Source organism: Hemicordylus capensis, chromosome 4, assembly GCF_027244095.1.
Source record: "Hemicordylus capensis ecotype Gifberg chromosome 4, rHemCap1.1.pri, whole genome shotgun sequence".
Classification (NCBI taxonomy): domain Eukaryota; kingdom Metazoa; phylum Chordata; class Lepidosauria; order Squamata; family Cordylidae; genus Hemicordylus; species Hemicordylus capensis.
Window position 1 is genome coordinate 4340959 of NC_069660.1, and position 21748 is coordinate 4362706.

Here is a 21748-nt window from a genome sequence, read left to right on the forward strand (position 1 = left end):
GGACACTGAAATTTTTTGAGTGCACGTCACAAATTTAATCTTCAACTAAAATAATAAAATACATGTTTATTTTACCTTATCTGCTTTCTGATCGAAGAGGTTTTATGAATCCAAACATTGATATAAACATGTTTCAGATAAATGCTTTAAAAAATGTCTTTTGTCATTCCATTTTTAGATGGCTTGAAAACAGAGTCAAAGCCCACCAGGTCCTAGGTGTTATCAAAGGAACTCATTCAGCACAGCTTGCCCCCTTACCAACATCTTTACTTTCAGAGAAGTAAAATAAATGATGACTAATAGTTATGATCTGGTCATCTATGAACCTATCCCAGTATATTTATGTTGCTTTTCTTCTGGATACTTGCAACTGATGTTTTGAAAGCTTGCCTTGCAATAATTTTAATTTATTCAATAAGAGTAATTCAGCTGCCCTATGTCTGGGATCACTGGTATTGCCCACCAAGGCAGCAGCAGTGCTTGTGGGCATGCACACAACCATCCAGACTGGAGATATCCATATAGGAAAAGCAGGGGAATTCACAGACTGCGGTTGTTAACACCTCTCTGGGTAGAGGCAGTCCTCAAAAATTATGGTTGCCTGGCTTCTCCTCAAGAATGAAACTTTTTCTCTGTTCTTCATCCCTAGCATGACTTGGGAAAACAACATCTATGCACACCAAGATCTTTGCACTTTCTGACTTCCCCAGATGCTTCCATCTTGTCCAGAAATCACAGCCAGCTACACAAAACCCTATAAAATAATTTTAAAAAACCATAAAAAGCCAAGCCAAAGCCTTTTATCACAGCCAATAGCTACTGGGCAGGTGTACAGCTACACAGAGCTCTTTAACAAACAGAATAAAAAAGTAGCTACATTTAAGCATTTATTGCAGGACAAGTCTGGTTCCATATGCAAATGTTTCATAACTCTGCTTGAAATACTGCACATTTCTAGAGCAACAGATGGACCAACCAACAAATCATCTTACCCTATTCTGTGCTTCTTACTGTCAGAAAACTACACAGCAAGTGTCCTTATGCAACCCCCCTCCCCCAAACTTCAAACTGATTCTTCATAAAGGATCACAACCACTCATAAATGCAAAGGCATGTCACTGAACATTATAGTAATGTTGAAAATGCAGAGCAGGGCCTAATCAGAAAAACACACCCCCAAGCATGCCTGGAAATGCAGCTGAAAGAGCCCTGTTTTCCATCTGTTGAAATAGGTCCCTTCTTTTATCCCAGGAAGGGAAAGCAGAGGTGTACTTAGCCATGGACTATGGGCTTTTGGTCACATCTCCTGTCTTCTGGGGGGGCCTCCCCAGAGCCCCGCCGATGCCCCACACCATCCGGGCAAGTCCATTTTTTTAAAAGAACCTTTTAAAAGTGCCACCACACAGCGGGGACAGGAGCTACCAGTGGTTGTGAGGGCACTCGGAGGAGGGAGGCAGCAGCAAGAGCGCCTTCTCAGAGCCTGCCTGCCTCCCAAATGACAGATCAGGCTGTTTCAGGCTTCTGCACATTTTTGTGCATGCACAGAGAGCACCTAAATGGGCAAAAAATGGCCCGATCTGTCATTTTGGGAAGCAGGCAGGCTCAGAGAAGGAGCTATTGCCGCTGCCTCCCCACTCTCAGTGCCCGCCGTGTTTTTTAAAAAGTTTTTTAAATTTGATTTTCCCCCAACAGCCTCCCCCCACCCCCTGCCATCCAGACCTCAAGTTGGGGGGAATGGGATCTGAAGGCCTTCAGGTCCAGGCTCCAACATTACCTAGGTGAGCCCCTGGGGGAAAGAATCTTTCCTCCCATAATGAAACAATTTTTGCAGCCCCTTCTTTTGAAAGCAGGCATGGTTATTGCTGAAGAGCAAGGTATGAATCTAAGAAATAAAATCTAGAGGGTGTGCTCAAAGGCATCTTTGCTTAGGATTACTGGAGTGTGGGCAGTGTATCCTCCAGGAACATAAGAACAGTCCTCCTGGATCATGCCCAAGGTCCATCCAGTCCAGCATCCTGTTTCACTCAGTGGCCCACCAGATGCCTCTGAGAAGCCCATAGGCAAAAGGTGAAGGCATGCCCTCTCTCCTGCTATTGCTCCCCTGCAGCTGGAGCCAGCGTGGTGTAGTGGTTAGAGTGCTGGACTAGGACCGGGGAGACCCGAGTTCAAATCCCCATTCAGCCATGAAGCTGGGTAATTCTGGGCCAGTCACTTCTCTCTCAGCCTAACCTACTTCACAGGGTTGTTGTGAAAGAGAAACCCAAGTATGTAGTACACAGCTCTGGGCTCGTTGGAGGGAGAGCGGGATATAAATGTAATAATAATAATGATAATAATAATAATATTCAGAGGCATTTTGCTCTAAGCATTGATAGACCTGTCTTCCTTAAATTTATCCAAGCCCCTTTTAAAACCATCCAAGCTAACGGCCATCACCACATCCCAAGGCAGAGATTAATTATGTGCTGTGTGAAAAAGTACTTCCTTTTGTCAGTCTTAAATTTTCCTGGCCTTCAGTTTCATGGGATGATCCCTGGTTCTAGTGTTCTAAGAGAGGAAGAAAAATTTCTCTCTGTCCACTCTCTCTACACCATGCATGATAGACCTCGATCATGTCTCCCCGCAATCATCTTTTTTCTAAATTAAAAAGCGCAGGTGTTTTAGCCTTGCCTCATAAAGAAGGTGCTCTAGGCCAGAGATTCTCAACATTAGGCCCCCAGATGTTACTGGACTTCAACTCCCATAATCCCCAGGCCTAGTGGCCTTTGGCTGGGGATTATGGGAGTTGAAATCCAATAACATCTGGGGACCCAACCAGGGGCATAGCAAGGTTGGAGTGGGCCCAGAGACAAGATTTTAAAATGCCCCCCCCCAAGAAGCTCAGCTCATGAAGTAAAGAATTCTTAACTGAGGCTGAATAGTGGTAACAAAAAGTATAGTAAAATTTATCTATATCTATATCTCCTATGTGCCACAACAGAGCATCATCCTAAATTATTTTTTTAAAAGGTTTTGTAAATTGTGGACGATGCAAGTCATTTCATGGTCCTAGAGAAAGACGTGCTGTTCTGGTAGCTCCAAGTCTTAACACTCACATCAATTTCAGAGGATGAATGCAACTGAAGGAAGCCCGGGCAGGTGCGTGGCTGGTGGAGTCAGTCATGTGACTTGCCTCTGCCCCCCCCCAAGGCAGTGGGCCCCCAGACAACTGTCTCCCCTGGCCCTATTATAGTTATGCCCCTGGACCCAACGTTGAGAATACCTGGGCCCCTGATCATCTTGGTTGCCCTCTTCTGCACCTTTTCCAGTTCTACAACGTCCTTCCTTAGGTGTGGTGACCAGAATTGTAGGCAGTACTCCAAGTGTGGCCACCCCATAGTTTTGTATAAGGGCAATATAATATTAGCAGTTTTATTTTCAGTCCCCTCCCTAGGTCCACCACAACCCCAAGATCCCTCTCCTGGTCAGTCTCTCTTTTTTTTCCTTCAAATTGAATTTTTATTAATTTTAACAGTAATAATATTCATTCATAACAAAAATAATAAACAGAAGTGGACTTCCCGCGCATCTCTCTTTGTGAAACATCAGCTATAAAATTTACCCTTGCTATTCAAGGGTAAATAATTCAAAACATAAATTTAAACCCTTACAAACACAATTAGTCTACCCAACCTGCATTTTCCCCCTCTCTCTCTAAATTTCAATCCTGGTCAGTCTCTTGACAGCTCAGATCCCATCTGCATACATGTGAAGTATCTCCACTTCACATGGAAGCCAAGGCGGGGGCTCTGGCCAGCCCTTGGCGCTCTTTGCCAGCAGGGCAACCGGGGTGGCAAGCAGCATAAATCAGGAGCCCACCCTTCTTCACGCAGGGGAAGGGAAGGAGGGGGTTTCAAAAACAAGAACGGGATGACCTTGGTGTGTGGTGGAGCGGGGGGGTGGGATCGCACTTCTTGGGGGGGGTGCAAAGAGGGGCCAGTGATGCCTGCCTGCTTGCCAAGGGCGACTGGGGTGGAGGGAGGGGGTGTCACCCCCCCCACGTGGCTGGGCCCCCAATCCTGCTGCAGAAACACAATAGTTTCGGGCGGTACAGAAATATGTTAAATTAAATTAAAATGGGGCATATAGCTCGCCCACCCATCAATGCAGTTTGCCCCTTCGATGCCCCCCATTTTTCCTCTGGTGCCGCCCCAGTTCATCCACCTCGCCCCGCCCCAGAGCATCTTCAGGGAGGGGAGGGGAGAGGAGGGGAGTGGGCGCCCTCCGGAGACCCCGCCCGCCCCCATAACGGCATCTGGGGTGGGGGGGCACTCACCTGCGCCGTCACCATGGAGCCCCCGTCCCGCCGCAGTGGCGGCGGCGGCGGCAGCAGCAACGGCGGCGGCGCCGGATGCAGGGGGAGGAGGGTGCGGCCCGGCCCCGCCGCTGCCACCGCTCACTTCCTTGGCAACGCGGCCGCCCGCCCCCAAGCCATCACTTCCTTGGCAACGGCCTTGTCATAGCAACGTCCCTGTCATAGCAACCGCCCGGCCTCCACCGCCCACCCGCCGGTCGCGCACGTGGAGCGAGGCGACATCCGGGGAATCGTAGGGCGGTGGGGAGGAAGCCCGGGGCGCCTCAAAGCCCCCCGCCCCGCCAGGGACAATGGCGGCTCCACGGGAGGCAAGCGCGCAGGGCCACCCCCCGTGAAAAGTTGCTCCTCCCATGGTGCCCCCCCATTAATTCATTGTGGCTGCTGGGGGCGATGGGAGTTGTAGTCCCAAATTTGAGAACTTCTGCATTACTGTTACAGGCGGCTCCAAAGGGCAGCAAGGGAGGGGGGCAAGTCCCCCCCACCCCATTCTTTCAGAAATCAAACATGTGGGACAACTCACCCACTTTGCACCTTATGGTCCGTCCCCCCCCCATTTTTTCTGGTGCCACCACTGGCCCCGGGTGTCACCCCCCCAGGACTGTCCTAGTAGAAACTCCAGGAATCGCATCTGTCTCCTGGAGAGTCCTGACTGTAACCACTGAGATATGAAGGACCTGACCGCGTGAAAACACCTTGGGGGGCGGGGGGACTCTAGACCTTCCCAGCCTGGCGCTGCTTCCCCTTGCTTACCAAGGGAAAGGTAAGATGAGGCAGGGCCTGGGGATATACAGCAGGGTGAACTCCCATGGGGTTCTCGACCCAAAGTCCCGGGAGGATTAAATCAAGTTCACAGATGCCTAAAAAAACACATTTTTCTTTCCCACATAGGCCAAGCCTGATGCCATCTACAGGAGATGAGTGGTGGATGAGAAGAGAAGGCAAGTTTTCTTGCACAGAAGTGTGCAGATGAGTCCAAAACTAAAGCCTGCAGATGCCCAAGGTGTAAAGCGGTGGGCATTGGCCAACTGACCCAATGGATATTGAGGCTATGGAAGCTGGTGGACATCCTCATTAAGAAGACGCTAGGTTCTGTAGTAAAGCTGATGAAGAAGAAATGGGCTAATGTTTGTGAATGAAAGCTGGTGGAAGTTCCTCTTCGTAAACCTGTCAACAGAAGCTGGGGAGTGCATGTAAATGCCCACACTAACCCCCACCCCACTGCTTCTAAAACCCAAATAACCCCCCTGACTCTTTTAAAAAACAAACTGAAACCCAAACTGCCCCCTTGCCCCTTCTAAGCTCCAAATTGGCCCCCCACGCCTTCCAAACCCATAACTGGACTCTTGTAGTGTAATAGCAGTAATTAGCTTACAAAACCACCCACCTACATACGTGTGTGTGTGTGTGTACACACACACACACAGAGACACAAAGAGTTAGGGTGCCAATGGATCAGGAAAAACCCAGTATGGGTTGCTCCTGTGCTTAAAAGGACATATTGATGTGCAGGAGAGATATTCAGAACACAGAGGTAAAGATTAGTAAGGTCTGCAGACTAAGCCACTGTTCAGTTTTTTAAATTGATTCATTAAATACATGCATACCCCACCTTTACAAGTGTCTGTATACCCATTCATGTATTTGTATGAATGTCTGTTCCTGTGTTCATCCTGAAAGTGAGGTGAAACAAAAGAGGGAAATCCTTGAATGCCTCTGAACAGAACTTTATTACTGGCTCAATGCATTTCAGCAAAGCCTTCATCAAGGCTTCTTATTCCAAGTGTTAGAAGAGGTGTAAACAAAAGACTTATACTGCTCCTTGTAGCGGAGCTCTGTTACCAGTTAACTGGGGTACAAACCCCTTCAAATAAATGGTACAGATAGGAAGTGTACTGCTGCACCTGCATTCACAATAAAGTGTGAATAACTCTACTGCATACAGATCAATATATGCATAAACTGTACATAGGGGTACATGTGTTGAAAACAATGTTTTCAATAATATTGAAAATAACCTGTGATTTCAACTTCAGGTCATGGCTCATTTCAGCTCTCTTCAGACGTTAAAAAAACTGGGGACTCTGTACGTGAGTACAACATCCTCAAGAGTGTGCTTGGAATCCCCACTTCTGTGCTGACATGTTCAGAATCCTCACCCCTGTGCAGTCCACAGCTGCAGTGCTTGTCTGTAGAGACCAGTGCCGCACTCATAATCAGATTCTTCTTGGAATGCTACATCATAGGACTGAAGATAGGACTTTAACTTAACGGCAGAGCATCTGCTTTGCACACAGGAAGCCCAGCTTCACTCCCTGGCATCATCTCCAGGTAGGGCTGGGAGTGACTCCTGCCTGAAACCTTGGAGAGCTGCTGCAGTGCCAGTCAGTGTAGACAATACTGAGCTAGACGGACCAAGGGCCTGATTCAGTATAAGGCGGCTTCCTAGGTTCCTAGTAGTACATGAGCCAGCTGCGGTGGTTGGTGCCAGCTGAGAAGACAAATGCTCATGGTGGTTTTTGAACAGTTCTACACCCCTAGAGGTTTAAAAAACAAAGGGGGGGGGAATAGCATTGCCATTGCAAGACTGTCAGTGCATTCTCATGCTTTTATTGTCTTGACCATTAGTGGTGTCCATGGAACCGGCGCTTGCCAGTTCAAAGGTGGTGGTGGTGGTGGGATAACTTTAAGGACTGGGGAGGGTGCACTTACACACACACACCACACTGTGTTGCCCCTGCTGGCGCTCTCTTTAAAAATGGTTTGGCGGGGTGGCAGCATACCTCCTTGCCACCCCGTTGTCTCTTCTGACCGGAAATTCCCGGTGAGTGCACCCGTCGGGTACTTCTGGTCCCTTCCGCTCCAAGAAAGCAACAGGGTGGCACACTGCTGCCCCGCTTTTAGAGTGCCGGTGTGGGGAAAGCTCAGAGGGGTGTGTGTGTAAGTGCACCCTCTCTAGTCCTTAGTTATCCCCCCAGCCTTCAAACCGCCAGTCCTTCGAACCTGTTTGGAGACCTGTAAAAGGGCCTCGGAACAGGTTAGTACACATCCCTACTGACCATCTGACCCGCAGCAGCCAAATTTGCAATGGCGTTTTAAAAGCTTTTTAAAGTTGTAAAATCACAATGTTGTCAGAGGAATGGAAATAAAAATTGACACAAATGTCCCGAGAGCATTACCCCATGTAGAGAGTACAGTACAACAATATGTTCATTGTTAGCCTGTCTGTGGCCTCTTCACCTCTTCAGAGAGGGGCCAGGCTTATCTGGGTGGAGGCAGCCCTTTTAGTACTCTGGGCCTAAGTCATTAAAGGCAAGGACATGTGCTCAGTTTGAGCCGAGACACGTATTGGCTGTCAGTGCAGCTGGAGCTATATTGGTACAATGTGGTCCAGTAGGCCAATTCCCACTCAGCAACTTTGCTACTGCGTTCTGTACCAGCTGAAGTCTCCAGGAGCTTTTCAAGGGCAGTTCCAGGCAGAGTACGTTCCACTAGTCCAATCCCAAAGTGTCAGAAGCCTGTGTTGCCATAATCAAGTCTGTCTTATCAAGGAATGGGTACAGTTGATGCACCCACCTGAGCTGGGCAAAGGAATCTTATGTCATGGCCACCAGTTGGACATCCAGGTGCAACACTGGGTCAAAGAGGACTTCCAAACAGTGAGCCTGAGTTTTCGGCACGAGTGCCATCCCATCCAACACAACCTGATTTCCTGTCCAGGATCCATAGTGACCTGGAGCACTTCTGTCATGCCTGAATCAACTTTCAGTTAGTTGGCCCATCCAGGCCTTCTTTAATCCTTTCTGAATTGGCTATTGCATCATTAGCCCGATTCCTCTGCCTGTAAAACCACAATGATAAGTAGGCACCACCATCATTTTACAGGCAGAGAAATGGGCTAAAGGACGATGACTCATCCAAAGGCATCACACACTGAATTCATGTCTGTTTGAAGGATGGCTCCAGCTGACCAACATCTTCTCTTCTGGACCTATCATGGGTATGGCATATTGGCAAAAGATGATCCCACATGATCTCAGCCCTACTGGACAAACAAGTCTTCTAGGGACTGAAGTTTGGCACTGGTGCCCATTGATGTAATTCTTGTGGAGTGGATGTGGGAAGAATCGACGTGATTTATGTGAGACCCGGCCGAGAAAGCAAAATGTGAATGGGATTCTATAAAAGCCCCAAAGTAGTATGTTGATGGAAAACGTTTTAATTGTGATTAATGTATTTTATGGGACTTCTTGGAAGAGACCAAGGAAATTGCTCTAGAGGCTACAAAAGCCTTCAGCCTTGGCTTGTTGCCCGCTGCCTTTTGCTTGCCATGTGCAGTTTCTTTAACGCTTTGCTCTCTTACTGTACACAATTTCTCTGTTTCCACTTTATTGAAGTTGTGCATAAGGCCCTATTAGAATGCTTGTCAGGAACTGCTTGTGCAGCTGAGCAGGAGGACTGCATGGCAGTTATGGATGGGGAGGGGGTGCCTGCAGTGAAGAAAAAGCAGAAAGACACCGCTGGGAAGAGATGGCTGTCGGTGGATGGATGAGAGCCGCACCAAGAACATCCAGCATGCCACTGAAGAGTGGACCAAGCACCCAAGAGTCTCAACCCTGGCCACATGTGGGCAGAGCAGATGGCAGCAAACTCAGGGCAAGGGAGGGGCTAAGAGCAGGGTTCTCAAATTTTGATCCCCAGATGTTGTTAGACCACAACTCCTATCATCCCTAGCCACAATGGCTGGGGATGACAGGAGTTGCAGTCCAACAACATTTGGGGACCCAAATTTGAGAACCCCTGGGGGCTAAGAGATTAACCCCCAAACAAAACAAAACAAAACCATCTGGACAAGGTCTAATCAGTGTTACACAAGGCTGACGAGGGGAAATTTGCAGTTAGGGTAACAAAGTGCAGAAGATGGAAAGCTTAAAAGCTGCCGCTGTGTCTCCTGGAGCTTTAGGAGCTGCCATGTAGGTGGCGGGGCGAGCAGAAGTGACTGGAGCACTGTGGGTAGGGGGAAAGTGGCCTGAGGGCGGGAGAGAGGCAGCCCCTGGCAGTCAGCAACTCTTGTTCTTTGAACTCATTTGCTCAATTATAGCTCTGCCCCTGAACTCATCAATTTCGAGTAACTATTGCCCTAGAACTCTGATTTGTATACGGTACTTGTTAAGATCTACTGGAGATTTTTCTTGGAAGAATTGGTTGAGTGGGCTGATCCTCAAAGAGGAGAGTTAGTCCTGTGATAGAAAGCATGAATTGTCCTCTGTGCGAAGCAGGGTTCACCCTTGTTTACATTTTAATGGGAGACTAATTGTGAGCACTGTTAAGATAGTCCTCTGAGGGGATGGGGCCACTCTGTGAAGAGCACCTGCATGCTTACATGCAGAAGGTTCCAGGTTCCCTCCGTGGCATCTCCAGATAGGGCTGAGAGAGACTCCTGCCTGCAACCTTGGGGAAGCCGCTGCCAGTCTGAGTAGACAATATTGAGCTAGATGGCTTACTTGGTAGAAGGCAGCTTCCTATATTCTTAGGAGCTTGTTTTCATGCACTCACTTTTTAGCTCTTCTTCCACCAAGAGAGCAGTGGTAAACCAAATTTAACCATACACACGAACCACTTTGTACTGGCGCTGGACTATTAATCCATCTAATCTACCACTGTCCATACTGAATGGCGCTACTTCTTCATGGTCTCAAGCAGAGGTCTTTCCCATCCTGATAACAGAGAAACGTCTTATTTATTTATTCAATTTCTATTCCACCCTTCCAAAAACGGCTCAGGGCAGTTTACACAGAGAAATAATAAATAAATAAGATGGATCCATGTCCACAAAGGGCTCACAATCTAAAAAGAAACATAAGATACACACCAGCACCAGTCACTGGAGGTACTGTGCTGGGGGTGGATAGGGCCAGTTACTCTCCCCCTGCTAGATAAAGAGAATCTCCACATTAAAAAGGTGCCTCTTTGTCAAGTTAGCAGGCTTAGCGTTGGAGAGGCTGGGGAGTGAACCTGGGCATGCAGAATGCAAAGCATGTGCTCTGCCATTGAGCTAGGGATCCTCCTCTGAAGGAACAGCTGCAGCCTCCCTCAGCTCTTAGGCTGAGTTTGCTTCAGGAGCTGAAGCAGCTAACACAGCAAGCAGGAGCTAGTCAAGTACCACCAGAGTTGCTGCCTTCTAAACCTCTTATAAGTTAAGCCCCATAGAAAAAGGTACAACTTATTTCCATGGAATGCATTTAAATGTATTCAATTGTCCATAAAGGTTTAATTAAATTCAATTACAATAACAGAAGTTCTTGCACAGAAGAATAAACTCGTCAACTGCATGTGACTAAATCCACTCTGTATAAGAATCTTTTGCTTTTAAAAACAGCTGCTTGGAAGGATGCACACAGCTCGTGTCGAAGGCGAGAGTCCCTGATCTCATTTCTAAGCTGTGCCCTTCTGTTAGTAGCATCAGCCTAATCAGCAACACAGCACTGACTTTCTATGTTTGGACATCCCTAACCAGAAAGGAGAAAGTTGACCATCTGGGCCAATGACTCCCCGCCACTTTCCTAAGATGTCATCACAAGCAATTTCACTAGGCAGATGTAGCTACAGAGAAGAGAAATATATAAAAACACTCAAGATACATACTCATGTTTTATTGTGAAAAAATGCAAAAATCTTTTTCTGTACAGTTTAAAAAAATTAAAATATGGCTTCTAGTATCATGCATAGCATATAAATACCCCAGATGTCCTCTGTTCTGAGCCAGTCACATCAGTGGAGAATTCATAAGTGCTTGTGGGGCTGCACTCCACCGTTTTTAGAAAACCTAATGGATCAGCTACTCTTTATTCTCATGGCACTGATATAGTTGTAGCTGTGCTTCTAAAAGCTCTGTACTGATAGTGGCTTCACTAAGATAATTCTAATTCATTGGTTACATTCAAAGGCAGAGATTAGTGTTTTCCTTCCACATATCTTGGGCAAGATATTTAAACTATATATACTTGTCTGAAGACTGAAATTGCTTCCAGCATGACCAAGAAAACCTCCTTGGCCTTGAGGGAACTCAGGGAGAGATCTGTACAGAAGATCCTGGAAGGAGAGGCCAGCAGCTCAGATAACCAGCCCCAGAGATTCAGAGAGTTCCACTATCAGGAGGCCAAAGGACCCCAAGGAGTTTGCAGCTGACTTGACAGCTTTTGCTGGTAGTAGCTGAAGCCACATAAAAGCTCAAATGCTGGATCTGGTGATCCTGGAGCAGTTCCTGACCATCCTGCCCCTAAAGATGGAGAACTAGATCAAGAAACGCAGAACAGAGACCAGCTCAGATGACCAATGCCTCTCTGGGCAGGGAAATTACTCTCCCAATTCAAGCTGGACCTTCGCTCTTTGGTGTTGGGATCCAGGCAAAGGGGCTCTGCACAGAGAAGTCATGGAGGAAATTTCTGGGCATCTGGCCTTGTGGGGCGATAGGAGGGAGGGCAAGAATGAGGGTGAACCGCCGAAAAGGAAAACTAAAGCAGAACAGCAGAGGAGCAAGAAGATCACTGCTTCTGTCCATGCCATTCCAAACCAAGAAGAGAGGCAAAAGGGAGGCAAAGTAAATAAGAATGCTCTACAGGTTAAAACAATACATAATAAATCACATCTAATCCACACAGGAAAGCAAGCTTGTACCTCCTTAGAGTGCGCAAAGGGCTTCAGCCATCACATCACACACACACCCCACCAAGTAATCCAGGCAGGAAAGAAACCATGCAAGACCTTCAGCCAGATCTCAAATTTAACTCGCTAAGAATCCATTTAAATGTTGAGTTTGTGAAAAGAACTTCACTCACAGCATAAAGCTTACTGTCCCATCAAAGAATCCACACAAGCAAAAAGCCATATGCACTCTCAGTGTGGAAAAGGCTGAGAAGGTCAGAGCATGAACCTAAGACCACTTTCTCCACACTCCAGAAAAAACTGTAGACATGTTCAGAGTTGGGAAACACATTCAGGCAGACGTGCCGCCCTTCTGCCATCACAGAATCTACACAGGATAGAAACCATATCAAGGCTTGGAGTGTGGAAAGAGTACACGCACCCTTGGGGAAAACTGGAAGAGAAAGGCATTCCAACACACGTTCTTCAAAAGAACACTATGGGATGGTACAAAAATATGTGAAATAAGCAGCTTGTGCAGAGTTGCTCTTTTGCTTCAACAGCATGTTCATGCCCAGAATTAGAAAGCCTGCAAATATGAACTACAACTTGGATCACCCAATGAAACTGATTGGTAGCAGCAGTCCAAGACTGACAAAGTCTCCACACAGCATCATCAATTAATCTCACAGGCCTTGCTGTCAGAGGATCTGGTTATGGCCTCTAGCTTAATGGGCTTTTAAACAATGATTAGACAAATTCATGGAGGATAGGTTCATCAATAGTCATTAGCCGTGATAGCTAATCAGAGTCTCCAGTGGCAATATAACTATGTATAAGGTGATGGAGACAGTGAATAGGAGAGGGTGTTTGTCTTCATGTCTGGCTTGTGAGCTCTCAGTGGCTTCTGGCTGGCTGTTGTTGGGAACAGACTACTGGCTTAGATGAACCTCTGTCTGACCCATCAAGGAAATTCTTCTACTCTTAAGAAGCCCCTATGCTTGTAGACAAATTGCAGAAAAGTTACTGCTTGTTTTTGATGCTACAGACTGAAAGGTGGCACTTCAGAGATCCTTTGGATCCTTTATGCTAGGAGCTTCTCACATGAAACTAAGAATGCAGGCTGTTCTCTACAAGAACTAATGGTATAGTTAAAGTCAGTTATTCTTCAAGGTGCCACTGCATTCTTCGTTGCAGTTCTTTGTCCGGACATCACAACAACCAATAGGAAATATATAAAATTCAGGTAAACAAAAGCTTAGACTTGGCATCAATATTACTTCTTTCAATTAACACAGCAGGAAGAATCTTTTGAACCAAAATACTGCATCAGAAAATCAAGCATGCAAAAGATTCCTCCTCACAGAGAGACTGGGGAACTATTCTTATAAGCATTTAGACAAATGCACAGAGGATAGATTTATTGCTGGTGAGTCATCATGATGGCTATATGCTACTTCCAGTTTAGAGGCAGGATGCCATTGAGTGGCCGTTGCTAGGAACAAAAAGAAGAGAGGGCTTTCAAGTTGGAAGCATCTGGTTGTCCACTGTTAGACAGCATGCTGGACTAAAGGGACCCTTGGTCTGATCTGACAGGGATCTTAACGTTAAGATAAAGTAACGGAATACCTCCATGTACTATCGCAGTCTCAGCCTACAATGTTTCCTAATTCTGCATTAACATCAATGGAGGCGATACTGAGAGTTCTTTCATTTCTAGAAGCGTACATGATTAATCATCATCATCTATGTCACACAAGGTTCAGCTGCAGAATCTACCCAAACTAGTACATGACACTGAATTTAACTTTTGAATTAGGTGTTTTTTTAAGCCTGTTAGATGTAACTTTTGACCAAGCAACTTCACTATTTCATAAAGAATAAGTGAGAAAGGAAATTTTCAACCATTAATATTACAGGTAGCACACCTGCAGTGATTCAGCATTCAAATATACCTAATATTGATGACAAGGTAATTATCGCTCATCATTTCTGTATTCGTCAACTAGATTTTCATAAAGAAATGCAAGCAGCTCATCTCTTTCAGAAACAGATTGAGAATAAAACTTGCTCAAGAAGATGTGGTAGCTGCTCACTGAAGTGTTTTCTTTCACTAGTGCATCAATCAAGCATTAAATGCAGCAACTACAATTCAGAACACTGAAGAGTCTTGCTTAGTTGGTATTTCTAAAGCTAAAAAAGGCAAAGCAAGAAAAAGCTGAAAGCAACTTTTGTAGACACTCAGATTTACTGGAGAAAATATCCATAATTGCAACTCTCTATCTTCACCAAGCAAGCAAGACTATGAATGTTACTTGCAGTTGCTGCTTATAAACACATTCACAGGTCTACTTTTAAAATTTTCAAGGAATCAATGTGCTTTGCTGACAGCAAAAGAATGCCAAATCTATAAAATGTTGACGCTGTCATCACTTGCAATACAGACTATTTAGAAGATGTAGATTTCACAAAGGCAAACAGAAAGATATGGGGACTGTGATATTCCTGCTAGCAACTAAACCAGCAAAAAATTCAGCTGAAATCGAGACCCATCAACAACTTTAAAAAGATTTAGGGATATGAAAAATATTGTCTATGTAATTCAAGCCCAATATAGCATGTAAATCACTTAGAAAATGAGGTCTCCCTCTTCGCACAGTAATATTTCAAGAGACTTTGAAATAACTAAGAAAATCAGGTAAACACATTCAGCAGTCAGGACAATTCATCAGTCAATGTTCAAAATACATGGGGTCAGAACATATCAGTGAAGGAGATTCTGCTGATACTACATAAAGCTATTACTGATCTTACATGATGGGGAAATATTACAAAAAATAGGTAACTTGGCAATCTGCAAGTCTGCTATGATCAATCAGGCTGCTATTTATTCTGTGGGAAAAGGTTTAGGAGAATATTTTTACCAAGACATGTTATCTCGGCTCCTATTTCAAAAGGCTCAAAGATAGCATCTGAAATTTGAAGCAGACTGAGCGGCTACTTGAAAGCCTTTAAAAAATATATAGGTTATAAACATAAAACGGATGCCCAAAGAACACAGGAGAACAGAACGAAGAAATACACGCACGCTAAAATGGTATGTCCTTGTTCCGATAACTCTAATAATAACAAAAATGGTTGCAGGACAGAGGCCAGACGGCAATACCAGGAGGAGAACACTGCTGCTGACCAACTGCAAGCAATTCAAATGGAAACAGATGCACTGGAATCTCCAAGTTATATATCTGTCTGATAAAAGTGCATATTTGCAATTAAGGTGATTGTGGTATTTTTAAAATGCAATTATTTCTTGGCTATTCAGCAATTTCATTTTATACTCTGGACACTTGGACTGCCATTTCTGAAAATATAAACACACTTAAAGAGATTTCTGGTAATATGAACTGTTAACATAAAAATAAAAAACTCTATGCACTCATACTGCAGCAGTCTTGCTGCCCGAGTCCCTGCAGACTGCACTGCTGATCCAGAACACACCTCTGTAGTTAAGATTCAGACCCTTTTCAAGATCCCAAAATATGCCAAACATGATAGCAAACTCATTCTCAGTCTCCCCAACTTCCCAGTGAAGGAAGTGGGGACTAAATCCATTTTGCAAACTGAAGCACAAGAGGTAAATATCAGCTAGTCACAACATGTGGAATCTTCCAGTACTGAATTCTAGAACATTCCTTTTCACAGAGTGTGCTGTCTTGTGAGACTACTGTGCATTAAGCAAGTACCAGTTGGTACAAGTCAATCTCAGAAGCAAGCACAAAAACAGGAGGGAAACTCAAGCAGCAAACCAAGTGGACTGCCTGACTGATTTATCCACAGCAGTTAGAAAAGGTTTCCTGAAGTCATCTGTTTCTCCTTTCAGGGCATGATCAGGGATCAATAAATGTTGGTTCAGTTCACCAGCCAGACAAGCTATGTTGGTATGTTACTTGTCAGGATTGTTTTCACTTGTCAGGCATCATTTTTCACTAATCATGGACAAATAGACTAGATTTCCTGAGCCCTGGGAATGATCTAATAATATACAAGAACTGGCACCAGAATGGATCTGCAGAATTCACCACCAGGCCTGTCTGAATATATGCAAGGTTTGCTTTCAGTGGGCCCTGGTTTTCCCTGGTGGTGTGTCAATAGTGGATCCAAGAGAAGAGGTATCTGAGCAACACAGTGCCTTTCCCTTTGCAGGCTACAATTCATCTCGCAGACTGGGTGGGTGGTCCATGCCAAAAAAGGAGGATGGTCTCCCATGTACATCACGCTCTCGTTTCACAAAAGCAGTAAAGGAAGAGACACAGTTTCCAATGAAATGGTCAGACTGACCAAGAATGTACAAATCTATCTGGGCCACTTCAGGCTGCAAATACACCACTTTTACCTGGGGGAAACAAAAACAGGCAGAATTGCAGTGGTTATTGGGCAGAAGTGACAACACACACACACACACCCCACCAAGTGCCTACCTGCCTACCCACCGGACTCTCCATCTATGCCATAGTTCTGTTGGAACTCATTTAAGTAGAATGTGTTGACACAGCAGAACTACATTCTGGTTTACCTGGTTTCATAACCTACCATATTTTCTTACCTTAAACTTGTCATGTGGGAAACTACATGAAAAGTCTCTGAATGAGGACTCTACTTCAAAAGCATAGGATGAAAGGAAAGGGGAAGTGCTGGAAGGATTGCATGTGTTCTGTGTGACCAAGAGATCTGTCAGTCATACAATAAACGGACAGTTTTTACAATGGAGGGAAGGAAGGAGTGGGGTCCTCCAGGGATATGTACTGTGACTGATGTTTTTTAATTTATTCATAAATGATCTAGAAGTCGGGCTAAGCAGTGAAGTGGCCAAATTTGCAGATGACACCAAACTATTTAGTGTAATGAAATCCAAAACAGATTGTGAGGAGCTCCAAAAGGATCTCTCCAAACTGGGTGAGTGGGTGACAAAATGGCAAATGCAGTTCAATGTAAGCAAGTGTAAAATGCTGCATATTGGGGCAAAAAACCCAACTTCACATATGATGGAGTCTGAGCTGTCGGTGACTGACAGGGAGAGAGATCTTGGGGTCGTGGTGGACGGCTTGTTGAAAGTGTCGACTCAGTGTGCGGCAGCTGTGAAAAAGGCCAATTCCATGCTAGGGATCATTAGGAAGAGGACTGAAAATACAAATGTTACTATTATGATACCCTTATACAAATCTATGGTGCAGCCACATTTGGAGTACTGCAGACAGTTCAGGTCACTGTATCTTAAGAAGGACATTGTAGAACTGGAAAAGGTGCAGAAGTGAGCAACCAAGATGATCAGGGCCTTGGGCAACTTCTTTTTGAGTCAAGGCTACAGCATCTTGGATCTTCTAGTTTTAAATAAGAACGCAAACTGATCACAAGAAGCGGGCACAATTTACTGTTGCTGCAGCAGCAAACATATGCCAGAAATTTGTTCAGAGGAATGTCATGATTTGTTGTCAATATGATGGTTGATTAAACTAAACAAGCAACAGGATGCTATTCCATAAAGCTCTCGTAATGGTAAATGGCTACAGTCAACTGTTTCTTACTTCTTAATTATTTTGTATTAGGAATTTCTATCATTTATAATCTGACTTTCTAATTGAGATATATTCAAGATGGCTCACAGTCAAATATCATTCATAACAAAATACAAATCAAACACAAAACAGGATTAACAGTGAGAAAGCAGAAGAAAGTCACTTTTAGAAAGGTCACGTCATAAAAACGTGGATAAGAACCACCTTCAGCGTCCGCCGGAAAATAAGCAGTGAATGGAGTCAGGTGGACCTCTCCTGGAAGGCCACATTCTGGGCACTATAACCAAGAAGATGGACCCTCTCTCTAGCGCCAACCCACCGCATGGCATTGGCAGCAGGACCAAGAAAGGTCTGAGCAGTTGAGCAAAAGTCTCAGACAGATCATATTCAAGGGGGCTAAGAGAGATCCTTAGCTCCCTTGAAGCTCTTAATTCCCATGTTTCCTTGGGGGAAATCATAGCACTTAGAATGTGGTCTGGGACACGCCTGTAGAAAGGAAATCATTTAAATTTTTTGTTGAATCCAGCAAAATTCAGTGGCTCCAAAACTCCAAACCTGCATCTGAGCAACTTTGGTCCTTAGGTTTCAGCTATGCCACTGTTGCAAAAGAGTTCTATGGACATGTTTATGTCATCTGTCCTTCTGAGCTAAAACTTTCTTAATTCCATGTCCCTGTTGTCTTCATTTGCATTAGGCATAATATGTAAATACCATTATCTCCCCCCACCCTGAATTCTGCCTGCCCCTGCATTCCCACTGTAAGCACCCTGGAGCAAGATACCAACCAAAAGGGTGTGTTTGTGACTAATAAGCATGGGAAACAACAACGTTTTTGAGGTTGGCATAACTGGGGAAGGACATTCACCTTTCCTTTGAAAAGCTGCTGTATTTCTTTGGTGTAGGGTTCAGAATCGCTGGCAATGTACACAGCTTTTGCTTCTACCTTCTTCACCCAGAGTTTGAGGGCTCGCTTGATCTCCTTCAGACTTGGAAGACACATGTCCATGGTGAGGGGTGCAGCAGAGTTCCGATCATAGCCCACACATTGTGGTGAAGCCATTAAGTGAGATCCAGCTGTGCCATCCTTCAACATATTGCATGCATTCTTCTGAAAGAGGAAAGAAAGGATGGGGCATCACACATAGGTAGAGAGCAGTGGGTAGGTAGAAAGCAGAACAGCTGATGAACACTGGTGATTCAGGAGAGGAAATAAAATGTCCTCATTCTTTAATACTACTAAAAGAACAAGTTTTATTTTAGCAAATGTTCTCCAAGCATGATGTTTACCAGATTTCAGTGTGGGAAAGCAGCGTGGTTTCTGGGTTTACTCTAACTTCTAACTTACAGCAGTGCAGATATTTCCCAGATGTTACACTGTTAAGGTTCTTTCTTTCTTTTCTTCCTACTCTCCACATAAGGTGCCTGGCTTGATTACCTTATTTCTGACCTGCCACCCCTCTCAGGATTTCCAGGTCTTTTCTTGAACAGGCAATAAGCTTTCTAATAGAGAGCAGATTTACTCCCTGCCTCTCCTTAAGCCCCACTTCTCTCTTCTTCAGAGAAGTCCCTCCTGTTCACTCCTCCTTTTTTCGATCCAAGTCTCCAGCTAACACCTTTTTCTCCCATTAACTGTCTGACCAAATGAACTCTAACTCAGGAGTTCTCAAACTTTTGCTTCTGTGACCCCCCTAAAATAATACATAAAGTGATGTGACCCCCACCCAAGCTACTGGCTGACATCCTGGCTAATGATGTGCAGGCCAGAAACATGTCACTGAGGGTCAAGCAACACATTTCCAGCAGGGATGTGTACGTACCAGTTCAGAACCCCCGTGTACGAACTGGTTCAAATGTGGGGTGTGTGTGTGTGTCACTTTAAGGCATGGGGAGGGTGCCCTTACCTCCCCCGCTGCACTTCCCCCTCCAGCGCTGCTTCAAAAACTGCTGGCGCATGCCTGCCACTTCCAGTTTTATGCTGACTGGGGCGGCAAGAGGGTATACAGCCACCCTGCGCCAGCGGTTATTGAAGCAGTACCAGAGGGGGGAGCAGGGTGGGAGAAATAAGGGCACCCCCCCGCGCCTCCTGGGTGCATACACACCCCTAGTTTCCAGTCTAACAGAGCACTCCCGGGGGACTCCCAGAGCACAGGTAAGCTCTGTAATGTCTTTGGGCTCTTGCACAAGCATGGAAAAGTACCTACACTTTGGGAGGAAGGCAGACCAATGCAGGTCTAGTGCTTCACTGATATTAGGAGCACATACACTTTTGTTAGTCAGTATGTCAGCCACTGATTTTAGGCAGAAATAAATAAAGCACATTTACCTTGTAAATGATGAGCTTGCTTGCTCCTAATTAGTTTGTCAAACCTGGGCTTTATGTTTGAGACTGCCAATCTAATTTCAAGCTTCAAGTTATTTTCATTGGGTATTTGCTCTTTATAGCGGCAACTGCTGAAAATTCCGATTCACTCAAATAGGAATCAAGCAAAGAGAGTCAGTATTTTCATAGCCTTCTTGCGTAATTCTTTGTAGTCAGCTTGCACATTAATCCAAAATTCAGGAAGGGACATTGTCAAGAACGTAATGTGAAGAGCTGTTCTGACTTCTCAAGAGGTACGGGCAGGCAGACAGGAGATGAAAACCACCCGGTTCCTTTGCTGTTCACAAAGCCAAGGGTAGGCACAGCAATGACACTTTTAGCCACTCACTAGATGAGCTCTATCAAGTGTCTCCAAAGAAGAAACTCACCCCAGGCCCATCAGCCAAAGAAGTGCCACTGTTGTGCCTGCCCTTGGCTTTGGGAGTGGCAGAGGAGCCAAGAGGTTGTTGGCATCTCTCTCCATCAAGCTTATTGCCTGTTCATGAAAAGAACTGAAAATCCTGAGAGGGGAGACAGGTCAGAAAGGAACACTGGCTTACCATGAAGAGTTCTTTTTCTCTGTGACTGCAGCTCATCAGATAGGGTTGTATACTGTGCATGCTCAAGACAGGACAGGATCATGTGAGGCTAATTTCCTGTCACCGGAAGCACCATAGCCCCATTCTGGACTGTTGAAACTGTCTGCTGGGATGAAAGGAGTGAGTGGAGGAACAACATGGTCTGCAAGATTCCCTGCGATTGGAGGTCATGGCTTTTTTCTTGTCCCTGGTCTCTACTAAGATAGGGTCAAGAGCAGGACCAAAGAGGTTGGTGCCTGCAAAGGGAGAAGATGTTAAGGCAAGTTTGGACTTGGTGCCCACGTTCCAGTTTTTAAGCCAGAACAACCTACGTACCGCCACCATGCCCTTGGAGGTCTGTTGAATAGAGTCTAGGCTAGAGTCCAGGCTAGAGTCGATCATGAGGGCTGCAGCATTGGCCATTTTATTAATGCCCTGGGGAAGTTTGGCATTTTCGGGTGGAACGAAGCTGACAAGCTCTTTTGCCCAAAGTACTGAGGCATGCGCAAAAATAGTGTTTGTGGTGGCCGCCCAAATGGTGGTGGCTGAGGTTTCATGAACCTTCTTCAGGAGTAGGTCAGAATTTCGGTCTTCCTGACTTTTTAACTGTTCTTGACCTTCAGAGTTAACTATGGAACCTGAAACTTTGAGAAGGAGATGTGTGAAAATGATGAAAGATTAGTCTCTAAGATGTATAAGTTGTTGCTTTTGGAGGAGACAAGAGACGAAGTGGTCAAAACGACAATGATAAAATGGGCTAAAGATGTAGGTCACAATATAGATATGGCTGTTTGGGAAAAATTATGGAAAAACGGATTTAAAATTTACTGCATGTTATACCTTAAAAGCAAATTATTATAAGATGATGTATAGGTGGTATTTGACACAAAAAAACCCCTAGCGTTGATGAATAAAAATGTTTCAAATAAATGTTGGAAATGTGGAGAATGTGAAGGAACTTTCCTTCATATGTGGTGGCCATGCAGGAGGGCAAAGGCCTTTTGAGATATGATATATAATGAACTGAAGAAAAATTTCAAAATGACATGTTTCAAAAGGCCAGAGTCCTTCTTGCTGAGAATAATAGAAGGAGAGCTTCCTAGAAGAAATTTAACACTTTTTATGTATGCAACCACAGCAGCCAGGATAGTTTACGTGCAAAAGTGGAAAGACACTAAAATGCCCTCGAAAGAAGACCGGCTGATAAAAATTTTGGAATATGCAGAGATGGCAAAGCTTACAA

The 21748-nt window shown here is 45.1% G+C and overlaps 2 protein-coding genes and 1 long non-coding RNA gene across 4 annotated transcripts in view; 1 reads left to right on the forward strand and 2 right to left on the reverse strand.

Annotated features, from left to right (window-relative positions):
• The window catches only part of KIF3B (kinesin family member 3B), a 43107-nt gene extending 38572 nt beyond the window's left edge, over positions 1–4535 (reverse strand). The window contains exon 1 of one of the 2 annotated variants that reach the window (XM_053249416.1): positions 4316–4535. The gene's annotated coding sequence lies outside the window, so the exon portion shown is untranslated. The remainder of the gene's footprint in view (positions 1–4315) is intronic. The other variant, XM_053249417.1, reaches the window with a different exon arrangement.
• Positions 4536–4669: 134 nt separating this feature from the next.
• Positions 4670–6286, forward strand: LOC128324635 (uncharacterized). The gene is made up of 2 exons (XR_008306990.1): positions 4670–5114; positions 5243–6286. It is a non-coding gene; the product is annotated as an uncharacterized LOC128324635 (long non-coding RNA).
• A 4316-nt stretch (positions 6287–10602) lies between these two features.
• The window catches only part of POFUT1 (protein O-fucosyltransferase 1), a 28724-nt gene continuing 17578 nt past the window's right edge, over positions 10603–21748 (reverse strand). The window contains exons 6-7 of the mRNA XM_053249420.1: positions 18434–18676; positions 10603–16388 (exon numbers count right to left, since the gene is read on the reverse strand). Coding sequence (XP_053105395.1) covers positions 16200–16388; positions 18434–18676 — 432 coding nt within the window. The 3' untranslated portion in view covers positions 10603–16199. The remainder of the gene's footprint in view (positions 16389–18433; positions 18677–21748) is intronic.